The sequence below is a fragment of the Chrysemys picta genome, chromosome 2 (genome assembly GCF_011386835.1).
Source record: "Chrysemys picta bellii isolate R12L10 chromosome 2, ASM1138683v2, whole genome shotgun sequence".
In the NCBI taxonomy this organism is placed as follows: Eukaryota; Metazoa; Chordata; order Testudines; family Emydidae; genus Chrysemys; species Chrysemys picta.
In genome coordinates, this window is record NC_088792.1 from 2422056 (window position 1) to 2441656 (window position 19601).

Below are 19601 nucleotides of genomic sequence, written 5' to 3' on the forward strand. Positions count from 1 at the left end.
CTCATTCCTGTGCACCTGTGACTCTGTGGGTGGGGCTTGCCATTGCTGCTGGGGATGTGGTTGGAGCTCTCCCCCATCCCATTCACTCCTGCTGACCATCTACTTGCCTGTTGGCCTGCACCCCCCACCCCCTTCCTGGGATTATCTCAGCAGAGACTCTCGTTTCACAAGTGCATGTGCATGCATATATCTCCTTGGACTCCCCCTCCGCAGTTTGCATTGGGCTGTTGGGCCTCCTCCTCCTGCTCTTGCCTTCCCACCAGACATCCCCCCCTCACAGTTTGCTGCTCCCCCATCTCGAGTGGTCCCCTCTCTTTATAATTAGCTGTTCTCCCCTCCCCACCCATTTTGTGTGGTGAAAAGCTTGTTACCTGCCTCCCCCCAGTCCCCCTTTGCTGTTTGTTGCTCGCTTTCCCTGCCCCACCAAGCCCTGCTTGCCCTATGCCTCCCTAGCACTTGTGACTTCCCTCACCCACATTTCATTTTATCCCCTGTTCAATGCACCCCTCACACTTACAGCTGCCTCTCACTCAGAGTGCAGCTAGAGGAGTTGGTTCCTCCTCCCAAAACGGTCTATTTTGCTTCCCGCCTTCCTTTATTTATATCATTAACCCACTCCATAGCCTACTGCGGAGGAGTGGTTAGCCAGCATGTTTCCTGCCCCCACCCTTCCCTTTCCCATTTCTCTCCCCCTCTCCAGTGGCTGTTCCCATCACTTGCCCTCAAGGGCAGGCCCTGTGTGAGGCTTCCACTCCAGCGACTTCACACGTTGGGGGCTGGGGGAGACTGAGGGAGGAGGATCCCCAGCCACCATTGTTGCTTCTGCCCCCATGGCAACCCATAGGCGTGGGAACTAGGAATGTGAGGGGTGCTGCAGCACCCCCAGGTTTTACACAGGGCTCTGCTCTTGTCCCCATGCCAGGGGTCCTGGTTACTGCCTCACACCCAGGGTCCCGGATGCTGCCCCACACCTGGCCTTGGGCTCCACTGCCAGCCCCACATCTGGGACCCTGGCTGCCACCTCACGCCTGGAGTCCCGGCTGCTGGCCCCATGTCCTGCCCGGGGTCCCAGCTGCTGGCCCCAGCCTTGGCCTCCTTACCCCTGTAAGCTCTAGGGGAGGGTGGACAGGCGTAAGGGGGCTGGCTTTCAGTGCCCCCACTATTAAAAGTGTTCCAGCACCACTGTGGCATCCACCACCACTGCCAGTGTCAGGCAGCTGCTGCCCCCTCACTGAAATAACTGTGGGGCTTTTGGTTGGCCTCTCCCAGTACCAGGAGAAATGGGGAGGGCTGAAGAGACAGCAGGATGCTGAGACTGACAGTCCCCACGGCCAATAGGGAGAGGCCAATGCTTCAGATCAGCCTGATTGATAGGGCCGGCGGGCCAATGAGGGAGTCAGGAGCCCAGAGGCCCCATCCTCCGTGTGAGCTGGAGTTGTCTGGGCCAGAGTGGGGCTGAGCTAAGGGGAGAGCAGCAGGCGTAGCTGGGCTGGGGGCAGAGCCGCGCCAGCCAGATCCAGAGTGGAGCTGGGGGCAGCGCTCGGGACGTGCAGGTCAGCCGCGATGACGGGGAGCTGCGGGCCCAGCGCTGGGGAGCGGACGCCGGCTGTGCCACAGGTGATACCAATGCCGAGTGTGGGGAGCAGCTGGGGAGAGCGAGGGGCACCGTGGGCAAAGGGCCCAGCGCAGGGAGACGCCCCCAGCCAAGAGATCTGGCAGGCCGGACTTGGGAGGGAGGGGGAGGTCATGCTCCCAATGGGGGGCTGATGCTGGGGAGAAGGGTCCTGCCACTAGCGCCTGAGGGCACGGGGCCGCCACCAGAGCAGGTGGCCGACCCGCAGTGTCACCGCAGCACAGTCAGGGCCTGGGAGGGAGGTCTGGGATGTGTGAGGAGCAGACTGTGAACTTTCCCTTCACCGCAGAGATGGCTGGTTATGGCGTCCCAGGGTCCACTGGGCGGGGTCCTTATTTCTTTCACCTTTTCCATTTTTTCCTTAATTTTTCTTACAGTTGCTGTTTAATAAATTGTATTTGCTTGAACCATATGTAATGATCAGTGGTCCAGGGAAGCGCCCAGCGCAGAGAGAGCAGCCTTAGTCTAGAGCAGCCTGCTCTAAGTGACCATGACAAGGTTGGGGGTCGAGCCCCCCAGGAATCCTGGGCCCAGCCTTGTTGGGGCTATGAGGACTCTGTCACACAGGAGAGTGGGAGGAGAGCCCTCGAGGTCAGGAAGGCCTCCAGGAAAAGGGAGTGGGAGCGAAGACTCAGATCCTTTCGCTACTAGCCAATGCTACTGGGGTAGTACAGAAACAAGGAAAGTTCCCCACAATAGCAGGACCATGATAGCTTAGAGCAGTACCATCAGTGCCCCCAAAATTCCTGTGGGGTGGGGACTCTGTGGTCAAAATTCCTGCCACCACCAAGGGAGCCCTGTCAGTCAGCAAAAAGGGCAAGAATCTCAGCTGGAAGGCTCCGTTCTTGCTGGTGGCTGCCACCAATGTGACCCCACTATCATCCATGACTCTCCAGCCCCTTGCCATCCCTTATAGCAGCTCTAGGGGCACTCACTCAGCCCACAGAATGTGCATGCAGGTGGCCATAGATCCATCCCCTGCCCTATTTATTGGCATCTGCCGGAGCCCTTCCTTCTGCCACTGCCACCACCTCTTTTAATGTCAATGGTGGCCAGGGCTCCTTTCCTATCCTGACTAGGAGGAACAACGCCTGTTGCCTCCTGGTGGCCGCATTGCCCCACATTGAAAATTAGATGTGGGCTTTGGCAGGGGTAATAGGGCCCTCGGTCATCGTGGTGGCTTCAAAGATGTACAAGAAGGTTGGCATCAGAGGCTGCCGCCCAGGAGGCACTGGAAAAAGACATCTCAGCGGTGATCCTCTTTGTCCCCATCGAGCCCCTGGAGGATCCAGGAGTACAGGTGGTCCTCACCACTATCCCGCCCTTCCTCCCCAACGCTGCCCTACTACGTCCACTGTATGCATTGGGGAGACTGGTCTCTGCCATCAGCTGTAAATTCACCTCTCCCCTTCCTGTTTCATCACATCCTTTCATTCTACTGGCAAATCATGATCCAGGTGCCAGTGGCCAGTGAGAGCTTAGAGGCAGGACAACCCTTTGCCAGTGGGCCTGGTCTGGTGCTGAGTCCATTGTGGCACCACCCACTCCTCCCTTTTCCCAGTCTACTGCCCAGTTCACTGCCCATGCTCTTGTTTCTGGGGTGCCCCCTGCCCTTCCCATCTGCATGGCTGTGGATAGCACCATGCTTGAGGCACCAAGCCTGCTGAGGCAATGGCCAGTGTTGGGTTTACAGCAGTTCAGGGGTCGCCAAGCTTAGGCTGAGGCTATGGGCACAGAACCCATTGTGGTGCCAAAGCCTGGTGTCATAGGGGGACCCTGCCCCTAACTGTCTCACTCCTGTGCCTGGTGAGGTGATGCCACACACGGGCAGCTCAGCTGCTGGAGACCCCAATCCCTCTCTCGGCCCTCCCTTTCCACCTTCTATAACTTCCCCTTTTGGGGGTCTGTCCCTCAGGAGGTGGTATTTGTATTGCCCTTCTCTGCTCCATGGGGGCCTGCTGCACTCCCTCCTTTGTTGGGGGATGAGGCAGACAACACAGTGCAGGTGGTGCTGCACTAGGATTCTGTCACCATTGAGGGAAGGGCACACATACCCTGCCTGAAGGCTGTGGGGCTGCTGAAGGGCCCCAGTTGGAGGACAGCCAGGAGTCAGTGGGCTCAGTTGAGTCAGTGGAGCTCTCAGCCCCCGACATGCTGCGGGATGAGCTGCATCAGTTCTTGGCAGCTATGCATGGCTTCAGGAGGAAGGTGGAGCTCACTCTCCAGTGGTGGGGGATGGAATTTTCATCTTGTCCTCCAGGTCGCAAGGGCCTTGGTCGGGGAAGGCAAGAGGACCAGGAAACAGTATACTGCAGTCTACCAGAAGGCCTGCAGCTTCTCTGATTCCCTCTGATTCCTTCAGGATTGAGCACAGGTTGCTGTGTAGTTGTGGGTGGGTGGCACTCCTGGCCATAAGGATCCTAAACCCCACAATGAGACCCTTCACTCTCAACACCAGGAGTTGTAGGGTTAGTCTCTGAAGGTGCCAGTGTAAAAATACAATTAGTAAGGCCAAAAAAGAATTTGAAGAACAGTTAGCCAAACACTCAAAAAGTAATAACAATGAATATTTTAAGTACATCAGAAGCAGGAAGACTGCTAAAGAACCAGTAGGTCCACTAGATGATCGAGATGCTAAATGAGCACTCAAGGGAGATAAGGCCATTGCGGAGAAACTAAATCAATTCTTTGCATCGGTCTTCACGACTGAGGATGTGAGGGAGATTCCCAAACCTGAGCCATTCTTTTTAGGTGACAAATCTGAAGAACTGTCCTAGATTGAAGTGCCATTAGGGGATGTTTTGGAACAATTTGATATTACTATTTAGTCTAAGTCATCAGGATCAGATGGGATTCACCCAAGAGTTCTGCAGGAACTCAAATGTGAAATTGCAGAACTACTAACTGTAGTCTGTACCCTATCATTTAAATCTGCTTCTGTACCAAATGACTGGAGGATAGCTAATGTGACACCAATTTTTTAAAAAGGTTCCAAAGGTGATCCCAGCAATTATAGGCTAGTAAGCCTAACTTCAGTTACAGACAAACTGGTTGAAACTATAGTAAAGAACAAAATTGTCAGACACATAGATGAACACAATTTGTTGGGGAAGCATCAACATGGTTTTTATAAAGGGAAATCATGCCTCACCAATCTACTAGAATTTTTTGAGGAGGTCAATAAGCCTGTGGACAAATGGGATCCAGTGGATATGGTGTACTGTACATCAGACGCCACCGGTGTGGTGCTCTGCTCTGTTAATTGTTGATAACCGTCGGCTGCGTGTGTGTGTTCCCGCTGCGTGCTGCCCTGGCTCTGTGCAGATCGCTGGCACAGCAGACCGCAAGAGAATCCCCAATGATCACAGACTCAGATAAGGTATGAAGGCACCCTGCTAGGTTTATTGCCAAATGAAGCACAGTAGAAGCACCCAGCAGACTCTACCAGGATACTAAGAATGCGTTCCCCTGACAATGGACTCAGCTTAATCAGTGATGGGACTCTCCACTGCCCCTAGGCTGGACAAAGACAGCTCCCCCAGAGGTACATTTTTATACACAGGTACAAACAAGTTACACATCACTCCTGACGTATCGAGGTACAACCCCACATCACTCCTGACGTATTGAGGTACAACCTCTCAATGTGTCAAGCTGCCGCTTATTACCTTGCACATGTTGGTTCAATCAAAACAACTCTATCCTCATATTACCCTTTTGACCCTGTCTTCAAGATGGATCAGCATGTTCCTGTTATCTGAGGGGAATGTGCTAGTACCGGAGTGTTCTGGTACCACCCTAGCATATGTTTATATCACTTGTGCCTAGTACCTTCTAGGTATGTGTATATTTGCAACATCAGCCCTGTTCTTGCCAGATTCTGTGAACAGGGCCTGCCTCTTGCTCACAGCTTAACTTTGCTTTATATCAGCAAAGTCTTGACATTACTTTAGTTCAGGCCTTAGGCCTCATACTAGGCCTCTAATACAAGAGTTTATGTTTCAGGGCGTCATCTTACTAAACTTAGATTTTCAGAAAGTCTTTGACAAGGTCCCTCACCAAAGTAAGCTTAAGCAAAGTAAGCTGTCATAGGATAAGAGGGAATGTCTGCTCATGGATCAGTAACTGGTTAAAAAATAGGAAACAAAGGGTAGGAATAAATTGTCAGTTTTCAGAATAGAGAGAGGTAAGAAACCAATCCTATTCAACATATTCATAAATGATCTGGAAAAAGGGGTGTCACTGTGCCTCAGTGGGTCACAACTTAGAATGCCAAATTCAGGACAAATTGCTAAGAAATAGGGCAGACACACCCCAAAACTGGTGGTTATTCTTCCATAAGAAATACCAAACCAGCAACAAAAGTTAACTTCCATCTCACCACACTGGCTAACAAGAAGTCATAAATGCATCTCCTTAGATATTCCAGTTCTGGATTCAACACCCAGACACTAGACTTAATGATGAGTGGTTATTTAAAACCAGTTTCATCAATCAAAGGGTTCTTCTGATCCCAAAGGACCAGCCACACATCCAGGTCAATATATAACTCAGATCTTACCCAATAATCACAGTGTTACCAATCCTTTAGTATCTAATATCTGAAGGTTTATTTATAAAAAGAAAGAAAGGTGAGAGTTAAAATTGGTTAAAGGAATCAAATACATACAATAATTGCAAAGTTCTTGAATCAAGTTTGAAGCAGTGATGGCATAAACTGCTGGCTTGTTAAATCTATGGTTGCTTCCAAATGACTGGAAGGTCCTCAGTCCTTTGGTTAGATGCTTCCATTAGTATAAATCCATAGTCAGATATCAGAGCAGGAAAGAGGCAAAATGGAGATGTTTCAAGGGCCTTTTATATTTTCTGCTATGTGGAGGGAAACTCATTGTTTCAAGCAAAGCCCTCAGCACAGTTTGTGGAAAAGTACAGCCAGAAGATGGAGTCCAGTGTTACATGAGCTGGTCACATGCCCTTGCATGCTTCGATGAGTCATAGGAAGGGCCATTACCCATATTCTGGCTGGAATGTCCACAGGAAAGTCCATTGGGTGGGGATAAGTTTCTTCCATGGCCCCAGGTGTTTGTTGATAGGCCATCAATTAGAAAGGTTCATTCACATACGCTGGCTAGACTGGATGTAAACTACCTTGTGGGTGTTACCACAGGAGCAAACACATTTGAAATACAGGTACATAGTCAACATTCATTACTTCAGGTACATAAATGAAACACACATACAAACAGGATAACCATGGTCAGCACGTCATAACTTTTTCATTGACTCCTTACATGACATACTTTGCACAAGATTTGTTACAATTGGACAACAGTGGTCGCAACAATAGTATGTATGGTCATATTTTAATCAGATAATGTCACAAGGGGTAAGCAGTGAAGTGGCAAAATTTGCAGATGATTCAAAATTACTAAAGATAGTTAAGACCCAGCAGACTGTGAAGAGCTACAAAAGGATCTCACAAAACTGGGTGACTGTGAAACAAAATGGCAGATGAAATTTAATGTTGATAAATACAAAGTAATGCACATTGGAAAACATAATCCCAGCTATACATATAAAATGATGGGGTCTAAATTAGCTGTTACCACTCCAGAAAGTGATCTTGGAGTCATTGTGGATAGTTCTCTGAAAATATCCATTCAATGTGCAGTGGCAGTCAAAAAAGCTAACAAAATGTTGGGAATCATTAGGAAAGGGATAGATAATAAGACAGAAAATATCATATTGCCTCTATATAAATCCATAAAAACTGTTATGACTATACCCTTTAACATTGGATGGTAAATAACTACATTCTCCTCTTTCTTTTGTTCAGAAATCCAGTGAGATACTGAGTATTAAATTGGGATTGAACACCTTGCTGGTTAAAATGTCTTCTAAGGAATCTTCTCCCACCACATCTGGACAGCCCGAAGGTAAGGTTTTTATCAGCTGCGTTCAGTGAAAGTTTGTGACAATATTGCATTGCCAGACAATTCGGCCCTTGCTCAATATGGATCTGATCCAATGCTCATTAAATCAATCAAGGGGAGTCTTACCATTGATTTCAATGGGCTTTGGCCCAGGTATTGTGTTTATATCTAAAATGGGACATATGGTCACTGCAGCTCTCACAGCAGAGATTCAGTGATGACTAGAATTCAGAGACCAACTCACTCTGCCTGGGCTAGACTTAGCTCAAGCAGAGAGAGATGAAAACTGGTCCGGATTATCACTCAGCCTGCCAGTTCACGACAACCCACCACCCAGCCTGTTCTCTCTCTGGACAGAGGAGGAGAAGCACTCTCAGGCCTTGTCAACATTGGTAGATGTACAGTGCCAGCAGTTACAGCACCGCTCAGAGAGCGTTGCAGGGAAAGCACTGTTGTGTCTAAACACAGTCAGCTGCCACGATGGTGGCATGGCCACAGTTGCGACACTTGCAGCGGCATTTGGAGCGGTGCACTCTGGGCAGCTATACCACAGAGCTCCTCTTCCTCTTCTGCTTCTGAGGCTTGTGGGAAGGTGGAGAAGGGGCACAGGACATCCTGGGTCCTTTCCCAATGCCCCATCATGCATCGCTTTGCATCCCAGCAGCCCCTTCACTTCCGTCCATGTTTGGCGCCATCTTTCAACAGGTTTTGTACTGTGCACTCACCCTGCCTCTTCAGTCTGTGGGAATGGATCCTGAACTGTTGAAGAATGTGCTGATGGGTCTCCCTAACATAGAGTGACCAGACGTCCAGATAAAATCGGGACCGTCCCGATATTTAGGCGTTTGTCCCACTTCCCGATCAATCTTTGGTCGGGACGCAATTAGTCCCGATATTTCGCAGTACTCCTTGCACTCCACTGGCAGCACTCGGCTTTTCTCAGCTTCCCCCCCACCCTTCTGCCGGCAGCACTCGGCTTTTCTCTGCACTTTTTTTTTTTGCTCCACCAGTGACACTCCCCCCGCATGTGTCCCGATATTTTTTTCCTCTCATCTGGTCACCCTACACTAACACGTTATGAATGGCAGCTGAGTTACTCCTTAAACTAGAAAGTGATGACGAAGAGGCTGACACTGATGCTGCCACACATAGTAGCTATGACACAAGATTGCTAGTGGCATTCATGGAGGTGCTGACCACAGTGGAACGCCGCTTTTGGGCTCAAGCAACAAGCACTGAGTGGTGGGATCACATCGTCATGGAAGTCTGGGATGACGAGCAGTGGCTGCAGAACTTTCGGATGAGAAAAGCCACTTTCATGGGACTGTGTGAGGAGCTCACCCCCACCCTGTGGCGCAAGGACACGAGATTGAGAGCTGCCCTGCCAGTGGAGAAGCGGGTGGCTATTGCAATCTGGAAGCTGGCAACTCCAGACAGCTACTGGTCAGTCGCAAACCAGTTTGGAGTGGGCAAGTCTACCGTTGGACTCGTGTTGATGCAAATGTGGAGGGCCATTAATTGCATCCTACTCAGAAAAACCGTGACTCTAAGCAACATGCAGGACATTGTGGATGGCTTTGCATAAATGGGTTTCCCTAACTGCGGAGGGGCGATAGATGGCACGCATATTTCAATTAGGCACCAGACCACCTAATTTCCGAGTATATTAATCGGAAGGGGTATTTCTCAATGGCTCTCCAGGTGCTTGTGGATCACTGTGGGCATTTCATGGAGATTAATGCAGATTGGCACAGAAAGGTGCATGACACACGCATCTTTTGGAACACTGGCCTTTTCAGGAAGCTGCAAGCCAGGACTTTCTTTCCGGACCAGAAGATCACTGTAGGGAAAGTCGAAATTCCCATTGTGATCATGGGAGACCCACTTACCCCTTGATGCCATGGCTCATGAAGCCATGCACGGAAAGCCTTGACTGCAGCAAGGAACAGTTCAACAACAGGTTGAGCTGGTGCCGAATGACTGTGGAGTGTGCCTTTGGCCATTTAAAGGCCCGCTGGCGATGTCTGTATGGGAAGCTGGACCTGGCCGATGACAACATTCCTATGTTTATAGCCGTGTGCTGTACCCTCCATAATATTTATGAAGGGAGGGGTGAAAGCTTCACTCAGGGCTGGACCACTGATATTCAGCACCTGGAGGCTGAATTTGAACAGTCAGAGACCAGGGCTATTAGAGGGGCCCAGTGCAGGGCCATAAGGAGTAGGGATACCTTGAGGCAGCAATTCAATGCTGAAAACCAGTAATCTCTGGTGCCCTGCACAGGAGTGCAGTGCTTGCAATGCTAGTAGGCAACTGTGATTGCTGCATATGATGCACTGACTAGCAGTACTGTTGCTTTCCCAGACTATGCTCGCTTTCATTTAATGGAATAAAGAATGCTTCTAACCCCCCCCAAAATCATTTATTACAAAAAACCCCCCCACAGTTGGAGAGAACTAGAGGTTATGACACATGTGCACTGTATGGGATGGGAGAAGGATGGGAGGCCCAGAACATTCACAGATTTGCATATGTCCATATGTTGCCTTGCTGTCTGGAGTGCTGTGCAATGGGTGCTGCACTTCAACCAGGCTAAACTGCATGGGGAGGGGGGTTGAGTGCAGTGGGAGCTTCCGGTGGGAGCCTGCAGGGCTGGATGGTGAAGGGGCAAGTGTGGAATGCAGTGGGTGCTGACTGGGGTCAGGACGGTGGCCCAACTGTGTTGGCGGTGACATGGGGGCGCAAGGGAAAGAGTTTTGGGACAAGGGCTGCAGGATGGGGGTGGGCACGGATCTGCTCCATATGCAGTGCTCTGAGCGCCTGTATCGAGTCTGCCTGGCACTCCATAATGCTTAGGAGTCGCTCTGTGGTTTCTTGCCAACGATCCGCATTCTCCTGGCAGACCCTCCTTTCGGTCTCCCGCCACTCCTGTACTTTTTGATTTTCAGTAAGGGACTGCTGCATGACTTCATGCAGAAGGTCCTTGCTTCTTCACAGCCATTTCCTGAGTCTGTGCAGCCATCCAGCCGTTGATAACAAGGACGGCTGGGATATCAAGGTTGCATCTGTAAAGCCAAAACATAACATTTAACAGAGGCAGTACTGTTAACACTAATCAGAGCAATGATTCGGCCAATCTTAAAGCACATTGCACATAATAGCACAAACTGCCTGTCCCAAGGTGGGCGCACACAACCCACAAGAGCCCTGAAATGGTGAGTAACCACAGGAGCACGGGGGACTGATTGTTCCAGGGCCGTACTGTCCTCTGGGGTCCAGTGCCTTGGGGAGAGCCAACAGCTGCAGGGGGCCCCTATACTCAACGCTGTCCCCACATTTTCCACAGGATGGGTTCGTCCTGGAAGATATCTCGCTGCTGAGGGTGACCTGGGAAGCAAGGGAGGGTCTTCTACAACAACGTGGCTTCCACCCTGGCCCTTATGTGGCTTGCCTGTGTGCAGCAATGGTCCCCCCGCCCCTCACGGCACAGTGCCGTGGACGTGTTAGCCTTACTGGGACGAGGAGCACAGTAGCTCTGCCAAGGAACCTGCGCAAGTGGATTGCCCAGCTTCTGCATGAGACCTTTGAAGAGATCACTGAGGCCGATTACCGCGTTGTGAGAGAGCGCATCAACACCCTATTCCGCATCTAGGCATGCACGCAGCCCTAACCCTTCTTTCTGCAGCCCTCCTCGCCCCAACAATCCACACCCAACAACTCCCTTCCAAAAATCAAAGTCGCTTACCAGCCACCTCATCTGCTGTTTACTCCTCCCCAAGCACTGGATTCTGCGACTCACAAGCTTCCTCCAGGCTTGAAAACAGCTCCTGGCTGCATGCACCTATGGATGGCGAGTCATCCTCTGGGCCCCATCCTCCTCAGCACCCTCGCTCCTGCTTTCCTCCTCCTGGTTCGTTGCACTCTGGGATGGCACGGCCTCTGAAGTGTCCATGGTGCTCTTCGGAGTGGAGGTGGGGTCGCCCCCAAGTATCGCATCCAGCTCTTTGTAGAACCGGCAGGTTGTGGGCGCAGTACTGGAGCGGCGGTTTGCCTCCTGCACCTTGCAGTAGGAATTCCACAGCTCCTTCACTTTAATCCTGCACTGCACTTAGTCCCGGTCATGGCCCCTTTCGGTCATGGCCCTTGATACCTGTCCACAGGTATTGTAATTCCTACGGCTGGAGCGCAACTGGGACTGGACAGCTTCCACCCCCCCAAACACTGATGAGGTCCAGCACCTCGCCATTGCTCCATACTGGGGATCACCTGGCAGGTGGGGGCATGGTCACCTGGAAGGATGCGCTGAGAGCACTCCACACCTTGCTGAGCAAACAGGAAGGGGACTTTCAAAATCCCCAAAGACTTTAAAGGGCGTGTCTCATGGTTGGTCACCTGAGGGCAGAGCAGTAGAGTTCAAACGATGATCAGAGTGTCTAGAACCGGCATTGTGGGACACATCCCAGAGGCCGATCACAGCACAGTAATAGACCAGGGCGTCCACACTGGTGCTGCGGTGCTTCAGCCTGGGTGCAGAAAGCTCTATGCCTCTCATGGAGGTGGATTACCAGGAGCGCTCCAGCTGCAGAGTCTGGGCGCTCCAAGTGCCTTGCCAGTGTGGACACCTCAGGAGTTATAGCGCCTGGGGCTGATTTAATGTGCTCCAACTTGCAAGTGTAGAGAAGGCCTAAGGTCCACTAGGATGAGACGTAAGCTGACTTCACTTTCAGCATGATTTAGTTGGATCCAATACCTCTAGGCCACCCATTTATCCTTCCATTGAAAGTTAAAACATTAAGCCATTATTTCTCTGCCCCCTCTCTGGTACCTGCGCAGTGATGTTCTGAATCTGTCACACTTGTTCCCAACAGGGCCGGGGAACAGCAGCCAACTCTCTGGGGAATCAGAACTGAGGATCATCCTCGTCGGTAAGAGTGGAGGTGGGAAAAGTGCAACAGGAAACACCATCCTTGGGGAGGAGAAGTTTGAATCCGTACTTAAGGCAAAGCCTGTTACTCAGACATGTAGTGAAGGCAGCAGGATCTGGAAAGGAAGGAAGGTTGTGGTTATCGACACACCTGCTATTTTTGACACCAAGGACTCTGATGAAGAAACCACCCGTGAGATCAATCACTGTATGGAGCTCTCCTCCCCAGGCCCCCACGCTCTGGTGCTGGTGACCCAGCTGGGCCGTTTCACTGAGGAAGACCAGCGCGCCGTGAGGAGAGTACAAGAGATTTTTTGTCCCAAGGCCATGAAGTACACAATCGTCTTATTCACCCGCAGAGAAGACTTACAGAGTGGAACCCTGGAGGAGTATATCTCCCACTCAGATAACAAACAGCTTCAGGAGCTGATCGAACAGTGTCAGGGCCGATACTGCGCTTTTAACAATAAAGCTACAGGGGAGGAACGGGCTGCCCAGGCTGACAAGCTGATGACTAAGATTGCTGATATGGTGGAGGAGAATAAAGACCAACCAGTCTATACTAAAGAGGTGTCTGAAAAGGCTGAGAAGCTTCAAAAGGAAAATACAGGTTTGGACGAAAAGATGAAGGAAAAACAGAAACACAGAAATCCTGTGAGAACAAACAAAAATTCAGACTGGATAAAAAAATACATATTTCTTGGTAGGCATGCTTCCTTTAACTTCCCAAAATAATAGTAACTGGGCTAATCTATTTTCTAATTCTCCTGTAGTTTTACCATTTTTGTATCATTTCAGCTATTACAGCTGGATGGAAAAGAACTTTTTATTTTTCTTAGGTAAAGTTTCCAAAAGTGTTTAAGGTTATGTCCACATGGCACTTTGGAGCAAATGGGAGCAAATGGGAGCAACCCTCTCACACCAGCTCGATAAAAGCCCACCCCCTGGGCTTCAGAGTCTGAGCCTCAGCTCGAGCCGCAACTTTCAAAGGGTGTTTTTTGAGAGCTAGTGTGAGCTTTGTTAGCCTGGGCTCAAATGCTGTGTAGACATAGGTTCTTAAGTTACGTAGGATGTCCCATTTTGTGCATGTCTTGAGAGACTTTGAAGGATTGTTCCTGACAATATGTACTCCAATGTTATGTTCAATTCAGTCTTAAGCAAATCACTGATGGAAATCATGTTTGTTGATTATCTGTTAGGAAAATGTCCTGTTACCCTGAATGTTCTTTTCCTCAATTTCATCCAATTATACCTAGTGTGACAAAGTTCCTCCTCTGCCTTGGTGGCTTCTGCGCTTATTGGCGGATTTGCTCGCCTCAGAGATTCACAGCAGTCCTCGGTTTGGCCACTTTTGCTAGTGGCTCAAACCTGCTGTTCACTCAGCTAACCTCATCACTGGCCAGCATGGGGAAAGGGAGGAGAATAATCCCCGCAGTCTCTGCTGACCCACTAGTGGGTCAGGGGACAGGCCAGGGACCTTCCCCTCTGGTGGGACCCACAGTCCAGGTCAGCTCCTCTTGTATCCAATAGGGAGTTGGGGGGATAAGGGGAACCTGGGCCCTCCCTCTACTCCAGGTTCCAGCCCAGGGCCCTGTGGATTGCAGCTGTCTACAGTGATACATGTAACACCTGTGGGACAGCTACAACTCCCTAGGCTACTTCCCGATGGGCTCCGCCCCAGAGGTGAGCTGGAGCTGGTTCGCGGGAACTGGTTGTTAAATTTAGAAGCCCTTTTAGAACCAGTTGTCCCGCTCAGGACAACTGGTTCTAAAAGGGCTTTTAAATTTAACAACTGGTAAAGCTCCAGCAGCTCCCTGCCCTGCCCCCGGCCCCAGCTTACCTCGCTCTGCCTCCTCCCCTGAACACTCCCCCCAGCTTCTCCTCCCCCTCCCCGGCTTCCCACGAATCAGCTGTTCACGCAGGAGGCCTGGGAGGGCTGAGAAGGTGAGCTAGGGCAGGGCGTGAGGAGGGCTCCAGGCGCCACGCGGCCCGGCCTGGCTCGGCTCCGGCCCGGCCTTGGCCGCGCGGCTCTGGCCCAGCCCCGGCTCCAGCCGAGTGGTGTGGGCGCAGCCCAGCTCCGGCTGAAGCGCCGCCAGCCATCTCCAGGAAGCGTGGTAAGGGGGCAGGGAGGGAGCGTTGGAAGAGGGCAGGGGAGTTCAGGGTGGTGGTGGGGAGGTGGATAGGGGTCGGGGTGGTCAGAGGGCAGGGAACAGGGGGATTGAATGGGGGCAAGGGTCCCGGGGGGCAGTCAGGAAGGAGCTGGGGTTGGATGCAGCGGTGGGGGGCAGTCAGGGGACAGGGAAGGGGGGTGGATGGGGCAGGGGTACCAGGGAGGGCAGGCCACGACCCCCTCATGGGGTGAGGAGAAGGGAACCGGTTGTTGAGTTTTTGGCAGCTCATCACTGCCCTCCCAACACTTTCTTTGTCCTCACCACCAGACCTTCCTCCTGATGCCAGATAGCGTTTGTACTCCTTAGTCCTCCAGCAGCACACCCCTTGCTGACTGAAGTGAGGTCCTTTTTCAACCAGGTGCCCTGATTAGCCTGCCTGTCTTAATTGATTCTAGCAGCTTCTTAATTGTCTCCTGGTGTCCTAATTAGCCTGCCTGCCTTAATTGGTTCCAGCAAGTTCCTGGTTCCGCCCCTGTTACCTTACCCAGAGAACAGGACCTGCTTAATCTGGGGCTACTATCTCTCCTTTCAATCGGTCTCCTGTAGCTCTCTCGCCTGGAGGAAGGAGGGAGAGGGCTGCTCCCCTGGCTGGGCCAGACACACCCCCTTCTCTGTTACCCAGTGGCTGACTGGCTGGTGGACCTGCCCCCCTACCCTCCATTACTGCTGCTGCCGCCCCAACTGCAGCCGCTTGTGGGGGAGGGCCTGCTGGCCCACTCCCCAGGGGAAGGGAGTGGGGGACCCCAGCCCCAGCCATTGCTGCTGGGGACACCACCACCACCTGTGAGGGGTCCTTTCTGCTGGCCACCGGACTGCCGCCTGGAGCTGCTGTTGCCAGCTGGGAGCTGCTGGAGTCCTGAGGGGGAGGAGAAGAGGACCATCTGCCAGTGGAGGAGTGCACTGAGACTGCAGACCACCGTGGAGGGGGCCTCCCAACCAAGGACTGAGTAACTTTTGAACTGTGCTCTTGTGGTGGGGGTCTAGACTGAGTTTGTGGGGACGCAGGGGGTGTGGTGTGGAGCCTGCCCCCTGATCCATCTGTGTCCCCTCCCAATCCCCAACACCACCATCATCGCTGCCCCCTCCTCCACCCCCACCGGCTGCTTACCATCTAGCTCCGCTCCTGCCCCTGGGACTCAGCTACTCACCTGGCTTGCCACACCTGTTTCCACCAGTCGGGCCTGAAGCAGCAGCCAGCCCAAATTGACTTTTGTGCAAGCGCATGTACCCCCCCTTGGACTGACCCCCTCCCCTCTGCAACAGGTCCCCAGCTTTTGCCCCTTGCAACCTGCCCCATTTGCCCCTTGCAGCCTTTTGCCCCTCCCCTTTGCCCCATCCCCCCTCATTAGCTTAAGTTTGTTTGTCTGCCCCACCCATTCCCCTCTGCTGCTCTGTTTGCCCTGCCCCAGCCTCTGAAGCTAGCCCCTTGGTTCCTCTGCCCCACTCCTAGCCTGATTGTTCCCCTGCCCCTGCGGTCCCTCCTTGCCCTGATTAACCCCTCCCCTCATGCGCCCATGCCCCTCCCATGCACTTGTGCCCCTCCCCTGTTTGAGTTGACCCCCGTATCACTGCACCCCCATTGCTATTGTAACTCCCCCTCCCCTAGTTCAACTAGAGGAGCCGGATCCCCATCTTGAGTCAGTGACTGAACCCCCACAGGTCCTTGATAGCCCCCCTGTCTAGCCCTCCCCTTTCGGTGGCCTCCTCCCCTGCCCACAGCCTAGCGGGGAGGAGTGGTCGACCTGTGCCCTCCTTTTCCCTCCTCCGTCCGAAGTTCCCCCTTCCTCCCCGCTCATTATGGCAGGGGACATGGCAGACGAGACCCCTCCAGCAGACCCAGCCACCCCTCCCCTGCCTGCCCCCCATCACCTCCCCTAGCCTCTACCTCAACCACCGCTGCCGAACCACCTGCTATGGCCCCCGCTGGTGCACCGGCAGCAGCGGGCAATTGGGTAAACTCTGCTGCTGCCACGTCCCTTGCCCCCTCCGACTCTGGGGGAGCCCCCCCAACCAGCGGGAAGGGCCAGGGCAAAAAGAAGGGTAAGGGCCCCTCCAAAAAGACCAGGTCCTCCATTGCAGGTGCTGCCCCCACCGCCGCAGCCCTGCCACTGGCCGCAGCGTCCCTTCCCGCTGCTCCCTCCACCAGCTCTGTGGGTGCCCCTCCCCCAGCCCCCAGGGTGTACGCCCAGGTGGCGGCGGCCCTCCCACCTGCCGCTACGTCATCTCTCCCAGCCACTGCCTCTGCTACCATCTATAGTGGCTGGGGCCCCTTCCCCACCTTGACCAGGAAGCACGGCGTCTGTTGCCTCCTGGTGCCCGCCTCGCTCCATGTGGAAACCTATGTGCGGGCGTTGGCGAGGGTGATGGGTCCCACGGCCATCGTAGCGGCCTCCAAAATGTACGGAAAGGTTGTCTCCCTAGCATCGGAGGCCACTGCCCAGGAGGTGGTGGAGAAGGGCCAGGTGGTGGGGGGCGCGTTCGTCCTCCTGGAGCCGCTAGAGGACCTGGGCATCCGGATAGTCCTGACCTCCATCCCTCCCTTCCTGCCCAATGCCGCCCTGCTGCCCGCCCTCTCTACCCTGGGGAAACCCATCTCCGTTGTTAGCTCTTTCCCACTGGGCTGCAAAGACCCCGCCCTCCATCATGTCCTCTCATTCCGCCGGCAGGTGCAGCTTCAACTGCCGCCGGTGGCGCGTGATGGAGAGGCGCTCGAGGGGTCCTTCCTGGTCCCCTATCGGGGGCCCGCTACCGGGTGCATTATTCCACTGGGGAGGCCCGGTGCTACCTCTACTGGGTGATGGGGCACGTCCGGAGGGACTGGCCCTTGGCCCGGCAAGGAGGAGTGTCCAGGACCCCTGAGCCCTGACAGGGCGCCGGCCCCATCATCGCTGGCACCTCTAGCTGTCCAGCACCTGGAGCTGCCCCACCTCCTTCTTGGTCCACCACTGCTCCTGTTCGAGCCCAAGGGGTACTCCCCCCAGCACACCCAGATGAGTGGGAGAGCCCCGCCTCCGCTGCATGCAATCTGCGGGGCCCGTGGAAGAGGGTGTGGCGGGGATACCGCCGGACATAGGAGAGGGCCCACCCCAAGGGGAATCTTCCGTCCCTCGTGCTGCCCCACCTTTACCTCCCCGAGTCCCTGAGCCATCGCCCCTGCCCCAACCCCTGTTAGGCAGCCCCCTGATGATGTCATGGAGGGCTGGGCCCTAGTGCAGGGGAAGCGGGGCAAGTGGAAGGCTCGAGCTCCGCTCCTTCTATCCAATGCGAAGGCCCCCCGGAAGACCAGGAAGGGGGGCACCGATGCCGAGCCGTCCTCCATCCCCCCTGGCATATCCCATCCAATAGTGCTGGCTGAGGAAGTCGTGGCAGCACTGGAGGGTAGCACTGTCCCTCCTCCACAGTCCTTCCTCGCGGAGGCCCCCGATGGAGCCCGTCCTGCCCCCTTACCATCTGGAGCCCCGAGGCAAGCATCGCTTTGGGCGCTGGCGGGGAGAGCCCCGGGGTGGGGGAAAGTGATCTCCCTTCCACCTACAAGGAGATTGAGTCCCTGGGTCTGATCCCGGTCTCCCAGGGGGAGGACGAACCTCTGCCAGCGGGCCTCAATCTGAGCGATCTCACCCCGGCCCCCCTTTCACCATGCTCAGTCCCCCAAACCGTTGCTTCTGCTCCTGCCTCCGAGGGGCCCCTGGACTCTTCCACCAACCTGGCCAGAGATGGCACCCCGCTGACGGCTGCCGAGCCTACTGAGGTGATGGCCAGTGCCTCGCGGCTGGGACCCGAGTCACCAGGGGACTCCCTTGTAGCTGCGGGGCAACCGACCTCCTCCCATGTGGGGGCCCCTTCACTGATTCTCCACCCATGGATGCCGTGGCCATACCACCTGCCTTAGAGCAAGAGCCTGGTATCGCTGAGGGCCCCTCTCCCATCCCACTGACCCCGAGCCCAATTGCAGGGTGCCACCCCCCCAGTGGCCCAGCTACTGGGGCCCCCGGTTCCACTATTGCCCCTGCCTCTGACCTGCCCCTGGTGCTGTCCCCATCCTTGTCCCCTCCACCTCCTGCGTTGCTATTGTCACCCCTGGGGCCGAATCCTTCCCTTTCCCATAGGATGACCCCCCGAGAGCGGCCTTTGTGTTTCCCTGTCCCGACCTGCTGTACTATAAACCTCTCAAAATTAAACAAACATTATTTAGATATATGTTGAAATGTATTTTATATTCATGTTTTGATTATGCTGAAAAAGAAATTGAGTAGGTAATCTAAGGTTCTGATGTATGAAATATTAGATAGTTATAGTGAAAAAAAATATGAACTAATCAAATTAATGGTAATTTTGAAATCCTGGTATAGTGAGACTTTTTTTAAGTTAATGATACATTGGTTGCCAAAGCTTGTAAAAGACTGCAGAAGATACATTCCTTGTAAAGTGAGAGAAACTAACAATCTTTCTCTTTCTTCTAAAATTTTAGAAAATTAAGTTTTCCTGTAACAGGTGTAAGCAGAGTCAGGAAGAGCTCTACCCTGACATCTGGTGGTAAATTGTGGCAAGTTGTGCAAAAGAACTTCAGGGGCTGATCTTGTTTGCATAGGCACACCCAGCCTGCCTAGCATGAGCCCACAGCAGCCCAAAATGGTCAATTTGGCTGCTGTGGGATCCCCAGTTTCTCTGTTATTGGGGCAGGAAGAATAAAGTGTTGTTGCCCTGATTATGTAAATCAAGGCCAGTGGAACTGTTGTATGACAGAGGGACTCGCCATCAACTAAATAGCACTCGCTAGACAAGGGACATGGGTTCCAAAACCCAGTGAATTGTGTGAGTGTCAGTGACTGACTGACTAAGCACTTGCATTGTCTTTCTTCTCTGTTGAATGTCAGAGCTAATTTTGATTCTATTAGGAGTCTAGTTACAGACTGCTAAGCTGAATTCACTTTGGGCCAATG

At 53.2% G+C, this 19601-nt stretch overlaps 1 protein-coding gene across 1 annotated transcript; it reads left to right on the plus strand.

Moving 5' to 3' along the window:
• The first annotated feature begins 7448 nt into the window (after positions 1–7448).
• Positions 7449–14634, plus strand: LOC135981887 (GTPase IMAP family member 2-like). Its single transcript, XM_065586654.1, has 2 exons — positions 7449–7569; positions 12435–14634. Exons 1-2 carry the CDS (start codon positions 7524–7526, stop codon positions 13223–13225), a joined length of 837 nt encoding a protein of 278 aa, XP_065442726.1. The 5' UTR covers positions 7449–7523; the 3' UTR covers positions 13226–14634.
• Positions 14635–19601: the final 4967 nt, after the last annotated feature.

Bases quoted from the DNA above. Each gene is read 5' to 3' on its own strand.
- LOC135981887 (XM_065586654.1), top strand. From the start codon at position 7,524: ATGTCTTCTAAGGAATCTTCTCCCACCACATCTGGACAGCCCGAAG. The intron at 7,570-12,434 runs GTAAGGTTTTTA...TGTTCCCAACAG, and splicing joins CACATCTGGACAGCCCGAAG to GGCCGGGGAACAGCAGCCAA.